Source organism: Paralichthys olivaceus, chromosome 19, assembly GCF_024713975.1.
Source record: "Paralichthys olivaceus isolate ysfri-2021 chromosome 19, ASM2471397v2, whole genome shotgun sequence".
Classification (NCBI taxonomy): domain Eukaryota; kingdom Metazoa; phylum Chordata; class Actinopteri; order Pleuronectiformes; family Paralichthyidae; genus Paralichthys; species Paralichthys olivaceus.
This window is the reverse complement of record NC_091111.1, coordinates 7,537,076-7,555,218: the sequence shown is the minus strand read 5'-3', so window position 1 is coordinate 7,555,218 and position 18,143 is coordinate 7,537,076. Positions and strand designations below refer to the sequence as shown.

Below are 18,143 nucleotides of genomic sequence, written 5' to 3'. Positions count from 1 at the left end.
TTATCATCTCTTACCCGTTTGATGTACTGCACCACCTCATTGACAAACGATCTGTTGATCTCCAGCTTCTCTCTAAGGGAAGAATTTTACAGGCAAATCAATTAACCAGACACTGTGGTGCTAAATCTTTAATCTTCAGTGACATCTAGTGGTCATAATGTGTATAACAACCCACACTGAAATTGACTTAATTCATCTGATCAAATTAAAATACTTACTCCTCTGTCACATTCTTGTCTTTAGATTTGGCTTCATTAATTTTCTCTTGCCGTTTCTTGTCCATTTTCTTCTTCAGATCCTTCTTTTCTCTGTGTGTGATGAAACAAAGAGAGAAACATTGAGAGGGGGAATGAAAATGTGAACAAGGTTTCTGTGAGTTTGTGCTGTGTACTTACTTCTCACAGATGTCTCTGAGCTTCTTGAGCTGAGCACTCTGGCACTCCTCTGCTATGGTGGTCAGCTTCTCAACCAGCTAGAGACAAAGTCAAAATCGGAGAGAAAGAACAACATTTTGGTTTAGTCAGTGGGACAAGTTAATATTTCACTTTAACTTCATTTGTTTACATCCTGATCCCAATCAAGCTGCACTCAAATCAGGGAAACAACACAACCTCCATTTGTGACACCTCAGCTGTGCTCACATCAGAGGTGTACTGGAGCAGAAGACATTCATTTTTCCACCCCATGCAGCAGAACATGTGCACAGGCAGCAGAATGACTGCAGCAATATTCTGAGGGGGGGGGGGGGGGCAGTATTCATTTATTCATTATTTGCTTCATCTGGTTAATCTGCATTAGCCTCTTTGGGATAGTCAGCGCTATATCAAATCCAATACAAGTCAGGGCAAGCTCCTGTGTGTGTGTGTGTGTGTGTGTCAAATGTGTTTCTGTTTATCCCACTGTACTTGTGTACCGTTTGGGCAGAAACCCTGACAGGCATCATTAACTCTGGTCCACATGTGGACTAAAGCTAAAAGTCCTCTATATCTATACATGTGCAGCAATTATTACAAAATACTTAGTAGACATCCAGGGAACATATATAAGATATAAGAACAGACACAGATGGTAGGGAAAAACGTTTAGACGAGGCATCTCTTAAAATTGAAATGAAAACGGACATAATAAGATCCTATGACTAGTTATCAGGCTACGTCATCACAACTGCTTTTTTGTTTTGAAGTGCATCACTGTTGCTATTGTAATGCTTGTGTGAGTTCAGGCAGAATATTGTTTTCCCATTCACTTAAAAACATGTATTTGTTGTGTGTGTTTGTGAGCACCTGTTTGATGTGCTCTCGTTTCTGGTACTTCTCGCTGTAGTACTGCTCCTGGCGAAGCGTGAGGAGCTGCTGCTGCTGCTGCTCCTTCAGCTCAGCGAGCCGCTGGCTACACTCCTGATCCAGCTCACACAGCTCCTTGTCCAGGGTGGATAGAGAGTGCTCGGACCGGCTGGACGAGTCCACGCAAACACACACGAACAGAACATTCACAAATTAATTTTGCTTCAACGACAGACGAGTGCACCTAACTTATAAAGATACAGTTCAAAAATGCACGCCATATATATTTTTTATATTTAAAAAACTGCTTTATTCATCAGAGCAACCTCTATTACAGTTTGCCTGCTGGTAATTGAAATAACATTCTTTGCATGTCTGCAGAGCACCCTCAGGCAGTGGTGCTAAGAACACTGACGTCAGGGTTTGAAGTAATTTCAAACATTACAGAGGACTCTTATCTCAAAGTAACTCGCTTGAATGTGTTATCTTTCTTTTGCTGTGGGCCTCAGAGGTCCTGTGTGCAGGGAGTTCTGATTCTTCAGTGTATGATGGAGTCCTGTGGGTCCTGAATGGGTCCCCATGGTTTGAGGGGAACTTTATCCACAGAGTTTCATTCTTAACTTTCTGAGGAGGCCAACTTCTGTCCTATACTTTTTTGTCTCTGAGCTGTTTAACATGCAACACTGGATTTAATATGTATTTCACTGTGTGGCAAAAGTTGCCTCATGTGTTTAGGTTTACTGCATTTCCCAGAATGACTTTAAATATCCCAAGAGAAGCGCCTCGTCAAAATTGTTAGCTACACATACACATGGAAACATGGAAAGTGTGTGCAAGTGGAGAGTGACAACAATATACCTGCAAGTGAGTCTTTACAGCTCAAAGAAAAGAGCTTACTAAACATTTTATGTTTGTATTTATATAGTTTTCTCTTCTATGTAGAAAATAAAATGTCTTGTGGGAGCTTATACAGAAGCCCATGTGATTTGATAAAACTAAAATCTCCCTTTTTCCTCTAGTATTTAGTAACAGTTGGCTGCTAATACAAGGTTTGCTAGTCTCTATGTCTTTTTCTTTTGAGTGTTGATGCATATTTGATGGGTTTTGTTTGAAGACACAGCAAATGAAAAGGAAAAGTGTGATGAGGTGAACCAATAGAACAGTTTGAAGTGGAGAAGAGGAGGACTACCTACCTTTTCTTACCGTCTCGTTTGTGGCTCTTCTGCAGGGCGGAGCGCCGGCGCTGATGCTGGCTCTGCAGCTCGGACGTGCGAGCTGTGTGCTCCTTGATCAGCTCGCTGGTCTTGCGGTGGTGTTTCCGAACCAGCTCCTTCATCTCCTTGTACTGCTTCCTCTGCTCCCGAACGAAGCCCTTCTGCTGCTTCAGCTCCTCCAATGTCTGAGCTTCCAGTTCTGACGGAAAATGGATGGAGGACAACAGACAAACAAGATTAACATTTGAGTGAGCAAAAAAGTGAAAGAAAAAGAAAATTTAAATGATTTCTATTGCTTAAGGTGCACTTAGTCTCAATATTCAAGTCGAAAAGGTATTTTTATCTTGCAATTTCAAACGTATATCATTGATACACAAGCAAAACAAAACACTTAATATTCTTGATACCAGATTATGTTTAAACACATTTGACAATTTCAATTCAATTCTTTTTTGGCACGACATTTCTATGTGTTGCCACAGAATCATATTAGCAATAACAATGTAGCAACAACAATTCTTTTCATAGTTTATCATTGTTTGTCATGGCTAACCCTAACCCATCATTGCATTTACAATAAATCAGGGATCATTTCAATAAAATCCGTCACCACAGGGTGATGTTTAAAACCATCATCTTACCAGTGAGAACACTCTGAACGATGTCCTCACTCTTCACTGATGGTTTCAGTGAGCCTGGCAACAAAACAAGTACAGTTAATGAAGTCATTTGTACAATACAACTTTTACAAATTATGTCAGAACTTGACATTTATATGATTATTTATAGAATCAAAGTCAGATAATAAGGGCAGCAAATATTTTCTGTGCTGATTAATAATCTTGAAGCCAAGCACATTTATTATTTGTGTTTTTCATTATTAACCCGTAAACCCAGAATTATTCTCCATATGATATTTTAAATAAGTGTATTATGATGATTAAAGACAGAATAATTATAGCAGAATAAAGTCAAAATGCCATTTTGATGTTTAAATTAAATTAAATATGAAGTAAATGTGATGTCTTAAGGTAATGTACAACAATACAAATCAACTTATAATGCAACTTATAATGCACCTACAATACAATCTTGAAATACAATGGACTGTGAACTATTGCACATGTGTTGCTGGGATTATGCAGCACCTGCAGACTGAGTCTGGCCGACGAGTGACGGCGGTTTCGGGGTGATGATGGGTGTGTGGCTCAGTCCGTTTTCTGCGGGAGTCGTTACCCTCTGGTCCACCCTCGATTCTGAGGGGGCGTCAGTTCCTGCCTCCACCTGTCCATCACAGAAACATTTCACTCCACAGTTCGATCAACCCACTTGTTAGTCAATACAAGTGATTACACTACTCAACACTGATACTTCTACAGAACAAGATACAAAACCTAATAAGAACTGTTGTTTACAATCAATAAAGTTAAATAGTTTGAATAAGTTAGAGCTCCTTATATATTAAGGAAAGTGCTTTTAAAGTTTGACGGCAGTGGCACATCTCTCCTGTATATTTTTTTAGGAGGAATATAAATGTCCTCAAGTGGTCGTATCTGTTTCAGAAGGCTCCTGGTGTACCTGTGTCCTGCAGGACAGTTTGTAGACATAGCTCTGGTAACCCACTCGCAGCATTGCGTCCTGTGCCGGGGCTGAGCAGGTCTTAATTTCCCCTTGGCTCGGCCGAATCTCCGACTATACGCTCTTATCTCAGAAAGGTTAATGCAATTTCTGCAATCTCTGTTCTTGTCACGATAGCTGGACCTTCTCCTTTCTTCCACTGTTCCTCTTTATATTCATCTCGGCGAACTGTGCTCTGCCTTTTAATGCTCTACCTCTTTTGGCGTCTGTTGCCATGGTCACAGCATGAAACTGCTCTTTGTCAGCCGCCCTTGTGGGAAATCTTATCAGCTGGCAAATCAGATAAGAGGAGCCCCTCAGGAGCAACCCTTCTTTCCAGTCCCCCTCTCTAATAACCTCAGATAACCCTGTGTGCTGCCTGGCCTCTCACCCTAAATGTATCCAAACTCAGAAATGGTTCAGATCTCTGCTCAGATATCGTCACTTTCCCTGTTCTCTGTTGCACTGCAACCCACATTATACCTTGGCTACTCTCCATTAGATCCACTTAAAATGACTTACACCATCCCATTTACAAGTTAACACATTTAATAAAATGCTTTCAACTGCAAGGCCGATGTCCCATGTGTGTAACATAGTGTATATGCAGTGTAATCGTTTCTTCTTCCACGTCACTTGGAACAAAACAGAAGGTCACGTTCTCTGAGGCAGCCAGGACTTGTTACAACCTTCTCAACTGAAGCCTGTACTGAAGTTAAAGATCACTGCCAACTCAAGAGTTTAGATTCATATACAGCAGTTGGCATTGCTCCAGTGTAAAGTGTACCACAACACATGGGTCCAGTTCAGTAGTTCATAAATTGTGCTTTTAGTGTGGGAGGGTTTTTAAATTTAATGTGTCAGACTTAAACTGCTATTAAATCACATTGGTAATTAATTAAACTCTCGATAATAAATAATTTAATTAATTAATAACGCTTCTGGAAACAAAGTTAAAATTAAATTAGCGCGAAACCAAAACAGCAAATTTATAGGTAATTAAAAATTATGAGCTGAAAAATTCTAAAATGTTCTGTGAGGCAGAGTTTGGCAATAATAGTTTATGGGTTTGGAAGCAAACCATTTTACATTATCCCTTTACATTAAAACAATTCATAAACTGCAAATATTGATATTTTAATTAAAGCAGCTTTAAGCTCTTATACAACTGTTATAATGTTAGACAACAAAAATGAAAAAAACACTTCTTGTTGTTTCAAGTCAAACAAAATAACCTTGGACCTATAGAACTAGTTTGAAACTGTATATTGGTATTTTTGGTCACCTGCTGCATTATATTTAAAAGAAAGTGTCTCACTCTCTGCACTAGTTTTCCAGATGTTGAACATTAATTTGATTTAGTCTGTGAACCTCAAAATAGACTCTACTTTAGGGAAATTAGACTTTTAACATGGTCAGACTGTCACATGGACAAAGCAACATCTCAGTCACTGATGATTAATTACATGTGTTACTCCCTGTGAGGAATTACCTTTAAGCATAATAATGAAAGTACACAGAATCACAGTAACAGAACCCATCCCCCAGAGGAAACCTAGTATCAGGGCCTGCAGGCAGAGGCTGGAAGAGACTTGATTAAATACAGGAGCAGTGCTGCTACAGCTGTGGCTGCACTACAATCTATCATAGAGGGACTGGGAATGAAAAATAGCCCAAACAAAGTATTTTGATAATATCTGTGCTGGAAGCAAGCAGTGGTGCACAATTTATCTTCTACTGCAATGGTGCTGGCTTTGGGTGTTAATGTACTTTGTGGTTTTATTAAAAAACCCTCCTCGTACTAAGTTTTTCTAAAGGAAAGGAGCTCCACTTCTTTCTGCAGCTTCTCAGACTCCCGACCACATGAATGTCATACCAGCAGCTGACCACAGTTCATCTCATTGAGAAACTGTTTAATAAAGCACAAAGCTTTCCACACATACAAAACAAACACACCTCACAAGTCCATGTGTGATGCAGCAATTAGTATAAACACACACCTCTTTGTCACCTTCCTCCTCTCCTCCCTCTTCCAGAGTGAGAGCAGCCAGCTGATTTGCTCTTTGCTCCATCAGGTTGACATAGCGGATGGGATTGGACAAAGCTTCAATGACATCTGAGAAACACAAAGAAAGACTTTGGACGTGCAGCCTTTTCGGTTCAACACATTTCAAGTTTTAGTTTGAATAAGTTCACCTGACTCACCTGCAAATGTGTCTGGAACATAGTCCTTCACTTCTACATACACAAACAGAGCGGGCAGCGTCAGGGACTGGTTCTTCTCATTTCTCAGGCTGATGTAGTGATAGCCTGCAGGGTTTAAAGGAGATAAACATCCATCAGTAAAGAAAATGATAAACCTACACAGTAGCAAAGCATCCAATCAGTTAAAAACATTTAAGAGAACAACTGTAGCTTCTGTAAACATTTCATCCTCTGGTTCATGATTCACACAAAATGTACAGTCACCTATGTCACTTTGTTCTGTTTTCATGTCTTTGCATTCTTGAACATATTGTTAATGCACCATTGCCTCTACATATTTTTGTTAATGATTCTTGAAAATGACGGTGGATAATGATGGGGGGAATGTCAAATCAAAACCCACCTGGACAGAATCAAAACCCACCTGGACGGAATCAAAACCCACCTGGACGGATGGCTGACACAGGAATGATGCGGTGGCCAATGAACTTTCCTCCCTCCTCAAATACAGCTATCCTTAATGAAGCAAGTGTTGGCAGAACAACCTGTGGAAATATAGAAAACACACCCAAGTGATTCTCTCTCCTGAGACCAACATCTCTGTCAACAGTAAGATACATCAAATATAATACTACTTTATTATGTTTATGTTTTTATTTCACGTGCTGCTCAAACATTTTCAGCTATCTTATACACATATACTGTTACTGGGATTGTTGGTCGTTGACTGACTCTATTGCTCTATTGTGTACCATTCTAGTTTGTATGTGTCATCATACTTGTCCAATAAAATTGACTGAAACTTTACTTCCAAGCATGTGAACTGTTCAAATAGAACGTGACCACTTCGTCTCACCTTCTTGAAGACAATGGCCTCCTCTTCCCAGACAGGGTTGATGGCATTGCCCTGAGATGTCTTGGTCTTGAAAGCTTTCCTCTTGGTGTCCACGGGTAAGCCGAACATGTCGATCTCCACGTATGTGCCCACTTTCTTATCTGACAGGAACTGGCCTGAGATAATCTGTAAGGAAGTAGTACGGAGAGTAAACAAAAGAGAGAGAGATAAATACACTCGAACACAGACAGAGCTACACATACACAAAAAAGACCAACACATACCTTAACAGACAGTGTGTTGGCTACTATCCCATCCACTGTGCTCTCAGTGAAAGGGTCAAAGTGTTTGTCTGGTCGCCTCATAAACTCTGGTTTGAGTCTGTACCCACATTTGCCATTGTACTCGTACATGCCCAGGTTCAGCTGCATGGACAAATCTGTGGAGTGAAGACGAGGATGACCACAGTCAAATCAAACATGCAGTTTAAAGATAATAATAACTGCTCCGACAGTGAAGGAATGAAGGATCGTCTCTCACCAATGGTTTGGAAATTGAGAGCCACCAGCTGACAGCCAGCATTCCAGAAGAGCTGAGGGTTGTAGTTGGATGAATCCACTCGAGTGCCTTTAGGGTAGATCCTGCTCAGCTGCAGCTTGTTGTATCTGAGGAGCTGTGTTAAGGATGAGGCTGCATGACCTGCATTAAAAAACACTGCTACTTCTGCAGCTGCCACCATAACCTCTGCTGTTAGTACATCTGTGTATACGTGTTATACTGCTTCAAAATCAGAATTATTTATTTTTTGTATATTATCTTATCATCTGTTACTTCCACTGACAAGATCTGCCACGATACAAAGTGACCATAAAGAGCATAATGATGCTGTTTCTACCGTAACAACCGGGCTGATCAAGTTAGAGCCGCCACACTGTCTGCAAGAGCCACGTGTCTCAGTGCCGGTTCTTCTAGAGTCACAGAGTGAAACAGATCTTTCACAGTTTCAACCTCCATTTGTGTCACAAACATAAATATTTTCAAATCTTCTAGTACCTGTTTCAAAGTAAAAGCACTTCTGTTAAGGGATCTACGGCTTCATGTCTTAGAATCCTGGCTACTAGTTGAGTTATAGAATTCACGAAGCAGCATGCACACAACATTCACGCTCTCTGTGTGAACAATAGACACGTGTGAGACACATCAGATTTGCGATGCAGCCAACTTGCGCTGAATTCGCAGCCAAAGTGGCCCATGCCTAGGTCAAATTCAAAATCGAAGGAATAGTGATGCTGGAAGAACAGAAACTGACACATACATAAACCTTAATTAGACTGAATTACTGTGAGTCATACAAAGTTATACGAAGTACTGCTTCCGTCAAACTGAGAAGGATACTCCACAAACTCTACAGGGGATTTGGTCAGTTGCTCCAAAGCTTTGGTCTCTACGAAGGACGACATCTGGTAGCTGCGATTGATCTCTGCAGGCAGATAGATAGAGAGACATATTGATCAGAATTATCTAAGGTTAGATTAAAACATTGATGTGTAAATGTGCCGCTGCTGTAACACATGTTTGCAGCAATTCTTCAAATTTATTCCAAAACCTCCCAAGAGAAAACACACCTTAAGACATTGGTGAATATAATCTTGCTCATTTTAGGATGGCTTATGTCTTCACAAATTAATATCTGCTCAATCATTTATATCAGAGGACAGAGTTTGGATTAGATTAGACAGATTTAGATTTCGAGAACAATGTTTAAATATTATGAGAATCATTTTGTAATTCAATAAGAAAAAGTTATATCATAAGAATTTTTTTTAGGAGGCAGCAAAGACAACCCATGTTCATCAGAGTTCAACTTCTTCTGGATCCAAAATCTTGAACCAATCTTATTGTTTCTTGAAAAACTACACAACCACTTTGAAAGTATGTAGTATAGTGTATAGTATATATTGCAGATGTAACCAGTGACAGCCTGACAGTAGACCACTACTAAATAAACAGAGGAGGCAGAAGATTCTTGCACAATCTTATCAAAGTTCTGATACATACGATAATGTGAAGCTTATGAGCTAAAGATTAAGTATTTGTAAGATTAAGTAACTGAACATCAGCTACACATTCCTCATTTTAACGTAGGCGACAAGTTGATCTTCTGATATTCTCCTGTAAAATGAAATAAAACTTAAAATTTCTAATTTATTCTTGTTCATTTATTATGTTTCTCACAATTAAATGACTTTATTTATTGAAAATTACAACTTTTTTTCTTGTAGTATTAAGAGAACAAAGTTGGAAAATTATTACTACTATTATTAATTGGCCCCATTACACCATCATAACTGCAGTTGTTGGTAGTTACTTGTTGACAGATGTGTATTATGTTCTCACTTACTTTTGGAAGCCTCAAAGCTGTTGAACTTGACTGGTTGGATGTAGATGACCAGGTTGGACATTTCCTCTGTGGCAAATGCCTCACTGCCTGCTGTTCCCTGTAACACACAAACACACACACACACACAACGTTTTACATTACAAACACTAAGAGGAACTTTGTAGACGCATTAGTAATAATTAAATGTATTAACAAATGCGGACACTAGGAGGCAGTCTTAGCACACAACTTGCCCACTACACTGAGCTGTGAATCTCCAAAATTCCTAGTATTTGAAATGAATCCAGAGCGAAGGACAAACCTCATCCATCGAGCCTTTTTTACAGTCATCATCATCATCATCTTCATCTTCACTTTCTGCCTCCACCTCACCTGAAACACGAGTCACAGATTTGGTCACAGATAATCTCATAACATAAATTTAAATATGTGGAAATCTAATTGTTATTTCCACAAGCTCAATGGAAAAATATTGAGCAAAGTGGTTTGAAATCTTTAAAAAAGTCTTTATCTAGGATCAGTAGCCTACGTTACATTTAAAGCAGAAACAAGGGGAACACCAGCAGCTGAATACACAAAGCTCAAAACCGAGGTTACTCTTCTGAATATTGTTTTGTTGGAGCTGACACAGCCTCTGCACCCACATAATGAGAGACCTGCTTGAGATCTGCCAAGGAATCTGAGGTCACACTGGCTGAGGACATTAATGTGAACTGACCTACAGCTTCAGCGCCGGCCTAATGAGAGCCTTGCTAAAGATTTCCCTCTGAGTCTGAGGTCATGTACTATGTATGACTCACCGATAGACTTTCTGCCCTGCGGCCTCAGGCTGAGCTCAGCACCCTCAGAGGGCTGTGAAGAATCTGCCATCTCGTCTTTGGTTGAACCTGTGCGGAAAACACTAACTTCTGAGCAACAGAGCTCCCATTCTTTAATAACACAAGGTCAAACTGTTGTAGAAAACCCAACAAAGCCTCATTTGAAGTGTTAGTGCATGCAGTGCAGTAAGCCTTTCACTACTTTTTAGTACAAGTGAATTTGTATTGTGTTTGAATTAAACAAAGTGTTTCATAACCATTTAATATCTGTCATCTGACTTTTTTCAATCCATATGAATTACTAGTTTAATATAAATGAATGTCAAGACATGCGATTGCTAAACTCACAATGATCGCAGAGTGTCTCTTGATGGCATAGACAAGCTCAAAGTCAATGAGCAGACACCAGTTTACGGCTTACACTTGTGTTGCATTTTTTCTTACACCAGGGGGCAGTATGTGTTAGTGTAAGAATGATGCAAGCAGCTCAGCAATTAAGAAAACTCAAAGTGATTGTCTGGTACTGTTTAAAACTAAAAAAGTTTAAAACGATACAATGAACACACATTTTGAATAAAGGGGAATATAATGTAAAATTAAAAGCATGTAAGTGCGCCACTCGCACTCACACACACACCACTGACACATCTGAAGTGCAGCCAAAATGCAAATATGAATGGTTATGGAAAACTCCAACCAGAGAACAGCTGTGAAAATATAAAAATCCATAAATTGAGATGTGTGAAAGGTCACCCCTGTGATATTATAATGTACACACAGCTGCATGAACACTCACCGTCACACTGCCACTGCTCGCCACTCTTTAAGATGCCCCAGTGACTAGCAATGTGTATGCCTGACAGGGAGTGCATGCAACAGCCAATAACAGCTCCAGCTGATGGAGAGGGCCATGAAAATGATAAATGATAAACAATAGCACTGTTTGGCTCCAGTGATTCAGTTCCTGGACGGCACAGAGGTGTCGCTCTGTGGAGCAGATGGACCCAGACCGGCTACATTTTACTTCTGAAACATCATAACTCAGTTGTCCCAGTGTGACTCGATGGCTCTGTTAGGAGGATGTGAGCGTGTGAGCGTGTGTGTGTGTGCTCTGTACCTGCGCTCGGGGAGGAAGGCTCACACACACTGGAAGAATCACTGTAGGTGTTGGAAACCTGCTCCGACAATTTCTTCTTGGTACTTCCGTTTGTCTTGTGGTGTTTCTTCTTGTTTTTCACCAAGATTTTACCCATGAGCTCCATCGGGCAGGGTAGTGGGACACCGGACTCCAGCTGGAGACAGAGAGGTCATGGAAATAAAGAAAGAGATAAATTCATATAAAGTTAAGGAAAAGTTTTCTGCAGAGTAATGTAATATCCTGTTGTTCCTCCATCCATCCGTCTTATCCCTTGATGGTTGTGGGCTTGACGTTGGGCAAGAGGTGGGGTACATGCTGGACAGGTCACCAGTCCATCAGAAGCTTCTTTCAGACATGAGTTTCTCCAGCGCGCCCGTAGTAAAAACTCCGATGTGAAAACACAGCAGGAGATCACTGCAAGCGAGTGTGGGGGGGTTGATGATGTTTTTATACCAAGCGACAGATGCAAAAAGAAAAAAAATGAATACGTTATATCCTGCCTCTGCCTGCTGCGCCAGCCCTCACCTGAACGCTCCAGAGATTTCTGTGTTGTTGTGAACGTGTCTGAGCGGAGAATCTCCTGCTGTGTTGTTCATATGTGAAAGGCAAACTGTGCAGAAAGTCTAGACGCAATTCTGTGGACATCCTCTGGAGTTCAGGTCCACGTCTACATGCAATTTAGCGTCTCCATTTAACTAATCCTGCAAGTTTTTGGACTGTGGAAGGAAGCAGGAGTACATGGAGAGAACATGGTAAGGGCCCAGTCGCCCGTCAGGATCAAACCTACAACCTTTCTGCTGTGAGGTAACATAGGCATAACAACCATGAAATCCAATATCCTGACTGTCAAATCTGTTGAGAATGGAAGGACTGCTTTTAATATGAAAGAAATTGTTACAACAGATGAAAAATATAAAAATAAAGGTTGTCAAGTTCCAAAATTTTGATATGTGGCAAGAGACTGCTCCTTTACTTCCATATGTTTTTTTAGACTTATTCTGTGTGAGCTTATTCTGTTTATGGTTATTCCTTAAATACTTTTTTTATTAGGCTATTATTGCATATTGTGTGTGTGTATTGAAATATTCAGTTTGGAGAAAAATTTGCGAATTACAGAATATAAATGCTGTAGTTATTTACATTCTGTAATTCGCAGTTGTATTCAACATGTAAATTCGTCTTGTTTTGCTAAAAATTCACGGTGGATGATTCTGCTTGCAAAGTCTGTTGATGTAACAGCTAAAAAGTTTACACCTTCACTAAAGGCAGCCTCCAGGGAGGAAACCGAGCATTAAACAAAAATACACACTCTCTCATGGGAGCCGACAGGAAATAGGCAGATCTCTGATTTATTCATGGGGTACACTGCTTTAAGATCACAGTGTTTAGGGATATTAATAATGTATTATCGAGAAAGTCAGCAGCGGTGTTGAATATACACACAAGCAGAATCTTTACAACTTATCGCCTATATACTTCTAGACAACAGTGACTCATGCACCAAACTTAACCAAAGCTTCTTTGTCCAATAGCCTGCTTTCCCAGCTGCCATGCACAAATCTGAACCCTTATTTGTACTTGGTACGTGACAAAATACAGATAAGACAATCTGTTTCCCTTGGCTTCACTAAAACAGTTCAACTTAAATGGAACCAGTTCCAGACAGAGTGTGGCATGTAATCTGGACCCTGCTCAATTGCACAGAACTAAACTTTTTTTATAAAATTACACTTTACTTTCATTGATTCCATTTCCCATAAATCCCCAAACCTTTTGTTTACTCTACTTTAATATGGGAGTCAAACAGAATGAATCAATAAAACGAGTTGGGGCAGAAAACACTCAAATTCTTAAATATAGAGTCAGTTTCTAGAAATATTATAACCACATTCTTACAATTCTTTCAGGACCTGATGTCTGCGTCAGTGGTCAACTGTAATTAAACCTAATCAACTAATATAGTTAAAACTAGTTAGTACGTGTAGTTAACTTGTGTTCATGGGGTCTGTGTAGTCTCTGTTGCTACAGCTGACTTTAGATATTGAACTTTAATATTAAAACCATTGTTATTGTCTGTTTAAATTCATTATGGTCAAACAGTATGGTTGCTTATTCAGACTATTGTCTTAATCAAGCTAATATCACAATAATGTTGTCCATGTAAACATAATCAGGGAAAGATGGGTGTAGTGACAACAAAGTGATGTGTACAGTTGTAAATTCTGTTGTGTATATTTCATATTTTCCGTCAGGAGTCATTGTGATCATGTTTTGTCAATACAGCCTTCATCAGCACTGTTCTCAGATTAATTGAAAAACAATCAAAAAAATTGTCAACGCTCTATTCTATTCAACGTGAATGACAGTTTTGTGGTGTGAAGATACAGGCGGCACTCGAGTTTCTAAGAAAACTGTAATCCTCTTTATTCTCACCCTAGGCTCAGCTGGAGCCAATCTAGCTATATTACCCTATCTGGCCGTGACCCTATGGACTAACAGAGCTGATATCCCATTCGCTATGCTGTATACACAGCTGTCTCAATGCCAGAGGGGAGTGGTTGTCATTGCACTCACCTTTCCCAGTTATTACATGCTCAGTGGTAGAAATCTCATTCCTCAATAGCACTTTCTGTCTCTGTCTCTCTCTCTATCCCTCCCTTGGCGTCTGCCTCCTTGTATCTCTCTATCTCCTTCTCCTTCCCCCTGCCACTCCATTCGAAAGGCTTCTCCCCGATTATGCTTCAATGTCAAATCCAGTCAGAAGCCTGCAATTCTCAGTGGGCCGTGTCTTTGGCAGGCGGCGGTGCTGGAGGAGCTCCCTGTGTTTGTGAGATAATGCTGCATCTGACTGCTGGGAACTTTAGCTGTTCTTTAGTGTTACACCAACAGGGACAAGTCGTCCCAGGAGAATAACAGGAGAGGAGTAAGTGGCATGTTTCAGTACATATGTGTGCAGGGTGGCGTGCTCAAGGCCGAGCAAGTGTGAGAATTTGTGCGACAAGTGTGTATAGTTGCCTCACGTAAGTGCAATGTGTTATTACACACAAAGACCCCTTTGGGGGGGGGTTAAAAAAAAGAGTTTGGCCACAAAGAGACAAAGCAAGCTTTTGACAGGTAGCCATGGCAACAGAGGAGAGATAGATAAAGGACTGCCAAGAAAACCCGCTTAAACATTTCCATTTAATCTTGCATGGCTGTCATTTGCAGTCTCGGCCATGATTACGGCGAGGCAAAATAAAAATGATTGTGGGGAGAATCATTAAAAGTTGGCTTCTGTGGCACATAAATAGCCACAGGTATGCGTGTGTATCTGTGATTGAAAATGAGAATGAAAACCAGAGGGTAAGAGAGAGAAAGGGGGAGAGAGAGAAAGAGAGCAAGATAAAGTCGCGGATGCCATTTAGGTGCATGCCCGGAGTGACAGCAAGAGGAAAAGCAGCGACAACACATTTTGCCAGGTGCTAGAAGGCATGTCGATATGTTGCTGGATGTGAGAAAGACAAATGGAGAGGAGACAAAAAGAGTATACACAAATAGAAATAAAAATATATAATCAAATTAATTAGCTATATTTGTATTTGTTCACCCCTATAAACAGGTTTATGTGCATCTGAAGCATGCTGAATGCTAGGCAACAGTGTTCAAGGACACTTCTTTGGTCTCATCTGCACGATAACATCTCGCTGCTGGCCATGTTGTGTATTTTTGTTGTGTGTGTGTGTCTGTGTGTGTGTGTGTGTGTGTGAGAGAGATAAAGAGGCAGTAAACGAAAGAGAGCATGTAATCATGAATGATCTGAATCTGAGCACACGCATGTGTGTAAAAGCATCTTGCATACTCACAGGATATTTCTCCAGAGGTTCTGTCAGCAAAGCGTCTCCAAATATTGACCGGCAGTACTCGGCCATCTTGGCCTGCTGCTTTGGCCTGAAAGTCAACACACACACACACACACACACACACACAAATGTATGTTACAAATGTTAAGAATCCCCCTCCACATGTTTGCACGTCATTAAATGATTAAAATGAAATAGCTGATTGGGCTTGAACTGACGTTCATCAATGAACCATCCATTGATGAGACCCACAATAAGGTCAACAGTCACTCTGTAGCCTTTACACCCCTGACATAAATGATCTGGCGACTTACGAGTCCACGTGGTTCTCAAAAGACAGAATGATAGGGAAGGGCGAGGTCTTGAAAGCACACTCTGCGATAGCCTCGATCACCTCCTACAAGATGAACAGAAAGGAAAAATTATGGATGGTAAAACTTTAAAATAGAATGATAGTCAGTAGAGGTCAAACATTCTCCCTTAAACAACAGCATTTAAATTCACTAGATGGATTTTTATTTGGATCAGCACCAAATCACACACAAACGTTGGTCCCCTAAATGGGCCTGATTTTGAAAAATTTAGATCCATACATTAAATCCAGGGAAATGAGTCTCTTTTAAAACAATTCTTAAGACAGATCTACCCTGAAATCTAATCAGTTCTTTCTTGGCCCATTTCCCATCTTTCCCATCATTTGTAGAAATCCAACCAACAGACAGGGGCAAAAACATTTCTCTTTTGCTGAGGTAATTCTGTTGAATCCACACAAATATAAGGCAGATTGTCATGTTTGTGTTAAAGGTCCAGTGTGTAAGATTTAGATGAATTAATGTAGAATAATCCTCTTGATGTTTTCAGTAGTTCGTTTCATATAAATTGTATTAATTGTAGTTTTCTTTGGCCCAGAAAAGACCACTTTATATTTACATCGAGGGGGTCCTTTCTACGGAGCCCACCATGTTTTTTTACATTAGTCCAGACTGGACAAACTAAACACACTTTTATGACAAAGGCTACAGGCTGCTACAGTCTCTCTGTCATGTTTGGAAGGGGAGGGTGGGATGAGGGATATTCAGCTGCAACAAGCAATTTCCACACTAGACATCACAACTATCTACACACTGTACCTTTAAGTTATCTTATCAGTGACAATAAAAACGATATATGTCACCGTTAGTTAATGTGTATTGAAATGCTGTAGAGTCATAAAAAAACCCAACAACAATATTCTCCAGCTCGTATTCCAGACACAATAGTCCCCAATTCCAATTTTATGATTCCCTACATTGCCTATGCCTGAGAGCCTCCCCCTGAGAACATCCCCAAACCTGATGAAATCAATAACAGCAGGAGAAAGCAACACCAGCAGTCAGGATGATTCATTCCATAGCCAACATGTCCTCTGGATACATGGCACTATGGTTGATTGTGCACACCACTGCTGGAAGAATTATCTTTGTGGCTGTGCATTCCAAATGCATTTATCAGTGGAAAGTCAGTGTAGGGGATTTCCTATGTAACACTATATTGTTGGTCAGTCTTCTGGATAAAATGGTTTGTATTTATGTAGCGTTTTTCCAGTATTGCTGAACTTCTGGTTCGAGAACGTACTAGACGGAGACAACTGATTCTTACTTCATTCATATCACACAAATTCCAGCATGAAATCCATAGAATTGAGAGCTGAGCCATGAGGTGGTGTCTGATATCTGATTTCCAAGCCACTCATTGTCTAAGTCAATTACACCATCATTAACAGTGGTGTCAGTTCAGTTAATGCCTTCATTTCCATTTGCTCCATCTCCTCCAATACATATCTTTGTCTCTATCTCACCCCCTTAATCTGTAGCTTCCGTCTTTCCTCCATGTCTCCTATATACAGCTCTGTTTTTCACTCTCAAACTAATTCCATTAAGCTTGCTCTACTTCTTCTGTTACTCTCATTAGATCTAAATTTCCTCTATCAATCGATCCACCCACATCTTTCTTATTTTTCTCTTGACACCTCCTCTGCCCCGAGATTTTCACACGCTCCTGCATGAGGGATATACAGTATCTATGATTGTTCAATAATGTGACGGCGAAGTGACTTCAAGTCTTGCAGCAATACTTCTAAATTATCTGGAGGGAATGACATCAGATGGTGGGACAAATCTCATGACCGACAAGGGTGAGTGATAACTCTTAACTGGCTCTAACAGGCCAGGTTGGATAACCTGATCCCTCCATAGTGGAACTGGTGGGAGACGGGCTCTCGACTTCCTCCATGTCGGACTCGTAGGATGTGGGCAAGTCTGCTGCCCAATCAGAGAGAAGCATCATGTGGTGGGCAGTTCCGTGATTGACTGGGAGGAGAATCACGGCTCCCGCAGCCCCGTCAGCGGAACACAAGGTGGTTCACAAGGTTCTTATGATGTGATGTCAAAGTTCCTTAATTAGCCCATTCTGGACATTTGGTCAGTTGGTGATATTTGTCCAGCACTATTTCCTAATGTGAGACCCGAACAGAATGAGTATAGCTTACTTGCGTGGCCCCTCTTCACTGAGTGTCTCACCAAACCACTCTGTGCTCCTTCATGATGAGTAGGTGAGTGTTTATGATTATGTCAAACCTCCTTTATGGGGGAGGGTCTTCATCCTCACTGACAGACACACGCGGAATGAAAGAGCAGCTTCTGAAGACGTCACACTGTGGCTGTTTTCCAATGTCAGACAGTCACTTCTCACTAATCCGAGAACTGAGGTCATGTAAGTAACCGTAAGTTTGTTTTCTTGTTCATTTGATTCAGG

General features: G+C 40.5%; 1 protein-coding gene across 3 annotated transcripts in view; it reads right to left on the bottom strand.

The window, feature by feature from the left end:
• The window catches only part of plcb1l (phospholipase C beta 1-like), a 109,602-nt gene that overhangs the window by 12,091 nt on the left and 79,368 nt on the right, over positions 1–18,143 (bottom strand). For 2 of the 3 annotated variants that reach the window (XM_069514511.1, XM_069514510.1), the window contains exons 12-31: positions 15,665–15,747; positions 15,354–15,438; positions 11,491–11,665; positions 10,356–10,442; positions 9,857–9,927; positions 9,556–9,652; positions 8,550–8,634; positions 7,695–7,819; positions 7,439–7,593; positions 7,176–7,340; positions 6,765–6,864; positions 6,320–6,424; positions 6,115–6,230; positions 3,646–3,781; positions 3,139–3,192; positions 2,477–2,696; positions 1,284–1,452; positions 396–472; positions 219–308; positions 15–72 (exon numbers count right to left, since the gene is read on the bottom strand). In XM_069514511.1, the coding sequence (XP_069370612.1) occupies positions 15–72; positions 219–308; positions 396–472; positions 1,284–1,452; positions 2,477–2,696; positions 3,139–3,192; positions 3,646–3,781; positions 6,115–6,230; positions 6,320–6,424; positions 6,765–6,864; positions 7,176–7,340; positions 7,439–7,593; positions 7,695–7,819; positions 8,550–8,634; positions 9,556–9,652; positions 9,857–9,927; positions 10,356–10,442; positions 11,491–11,665; positions 15,354–15,438; positions 15,665–15,747 (2,253 nt within the window). Of the gene's footprint in view, positions 1–14; positions 73–218; positions 309–395; positions 473–1,283; positions 1,453–2,476; positions 2,697–3,138; positions 3,193–3,645; positions 3,782–6,114; positions 6,231–6,319; positions 6,425–6,764; positions 6,865–7,175; positions 7,341–7,438; positions 7,594–7,694; positions 7,820–8,549; positions 8,635–9,555; positions 9,653–9,856; positions 9,928–10,355; positions 10,443–11,490; positions 11,666–15,353; positions 15,439–15,664; positions 15,748–18,143 lie in introns of those variants that run through there. The other variant, XR_011239261.1, reaches the window with a different exon arrangement.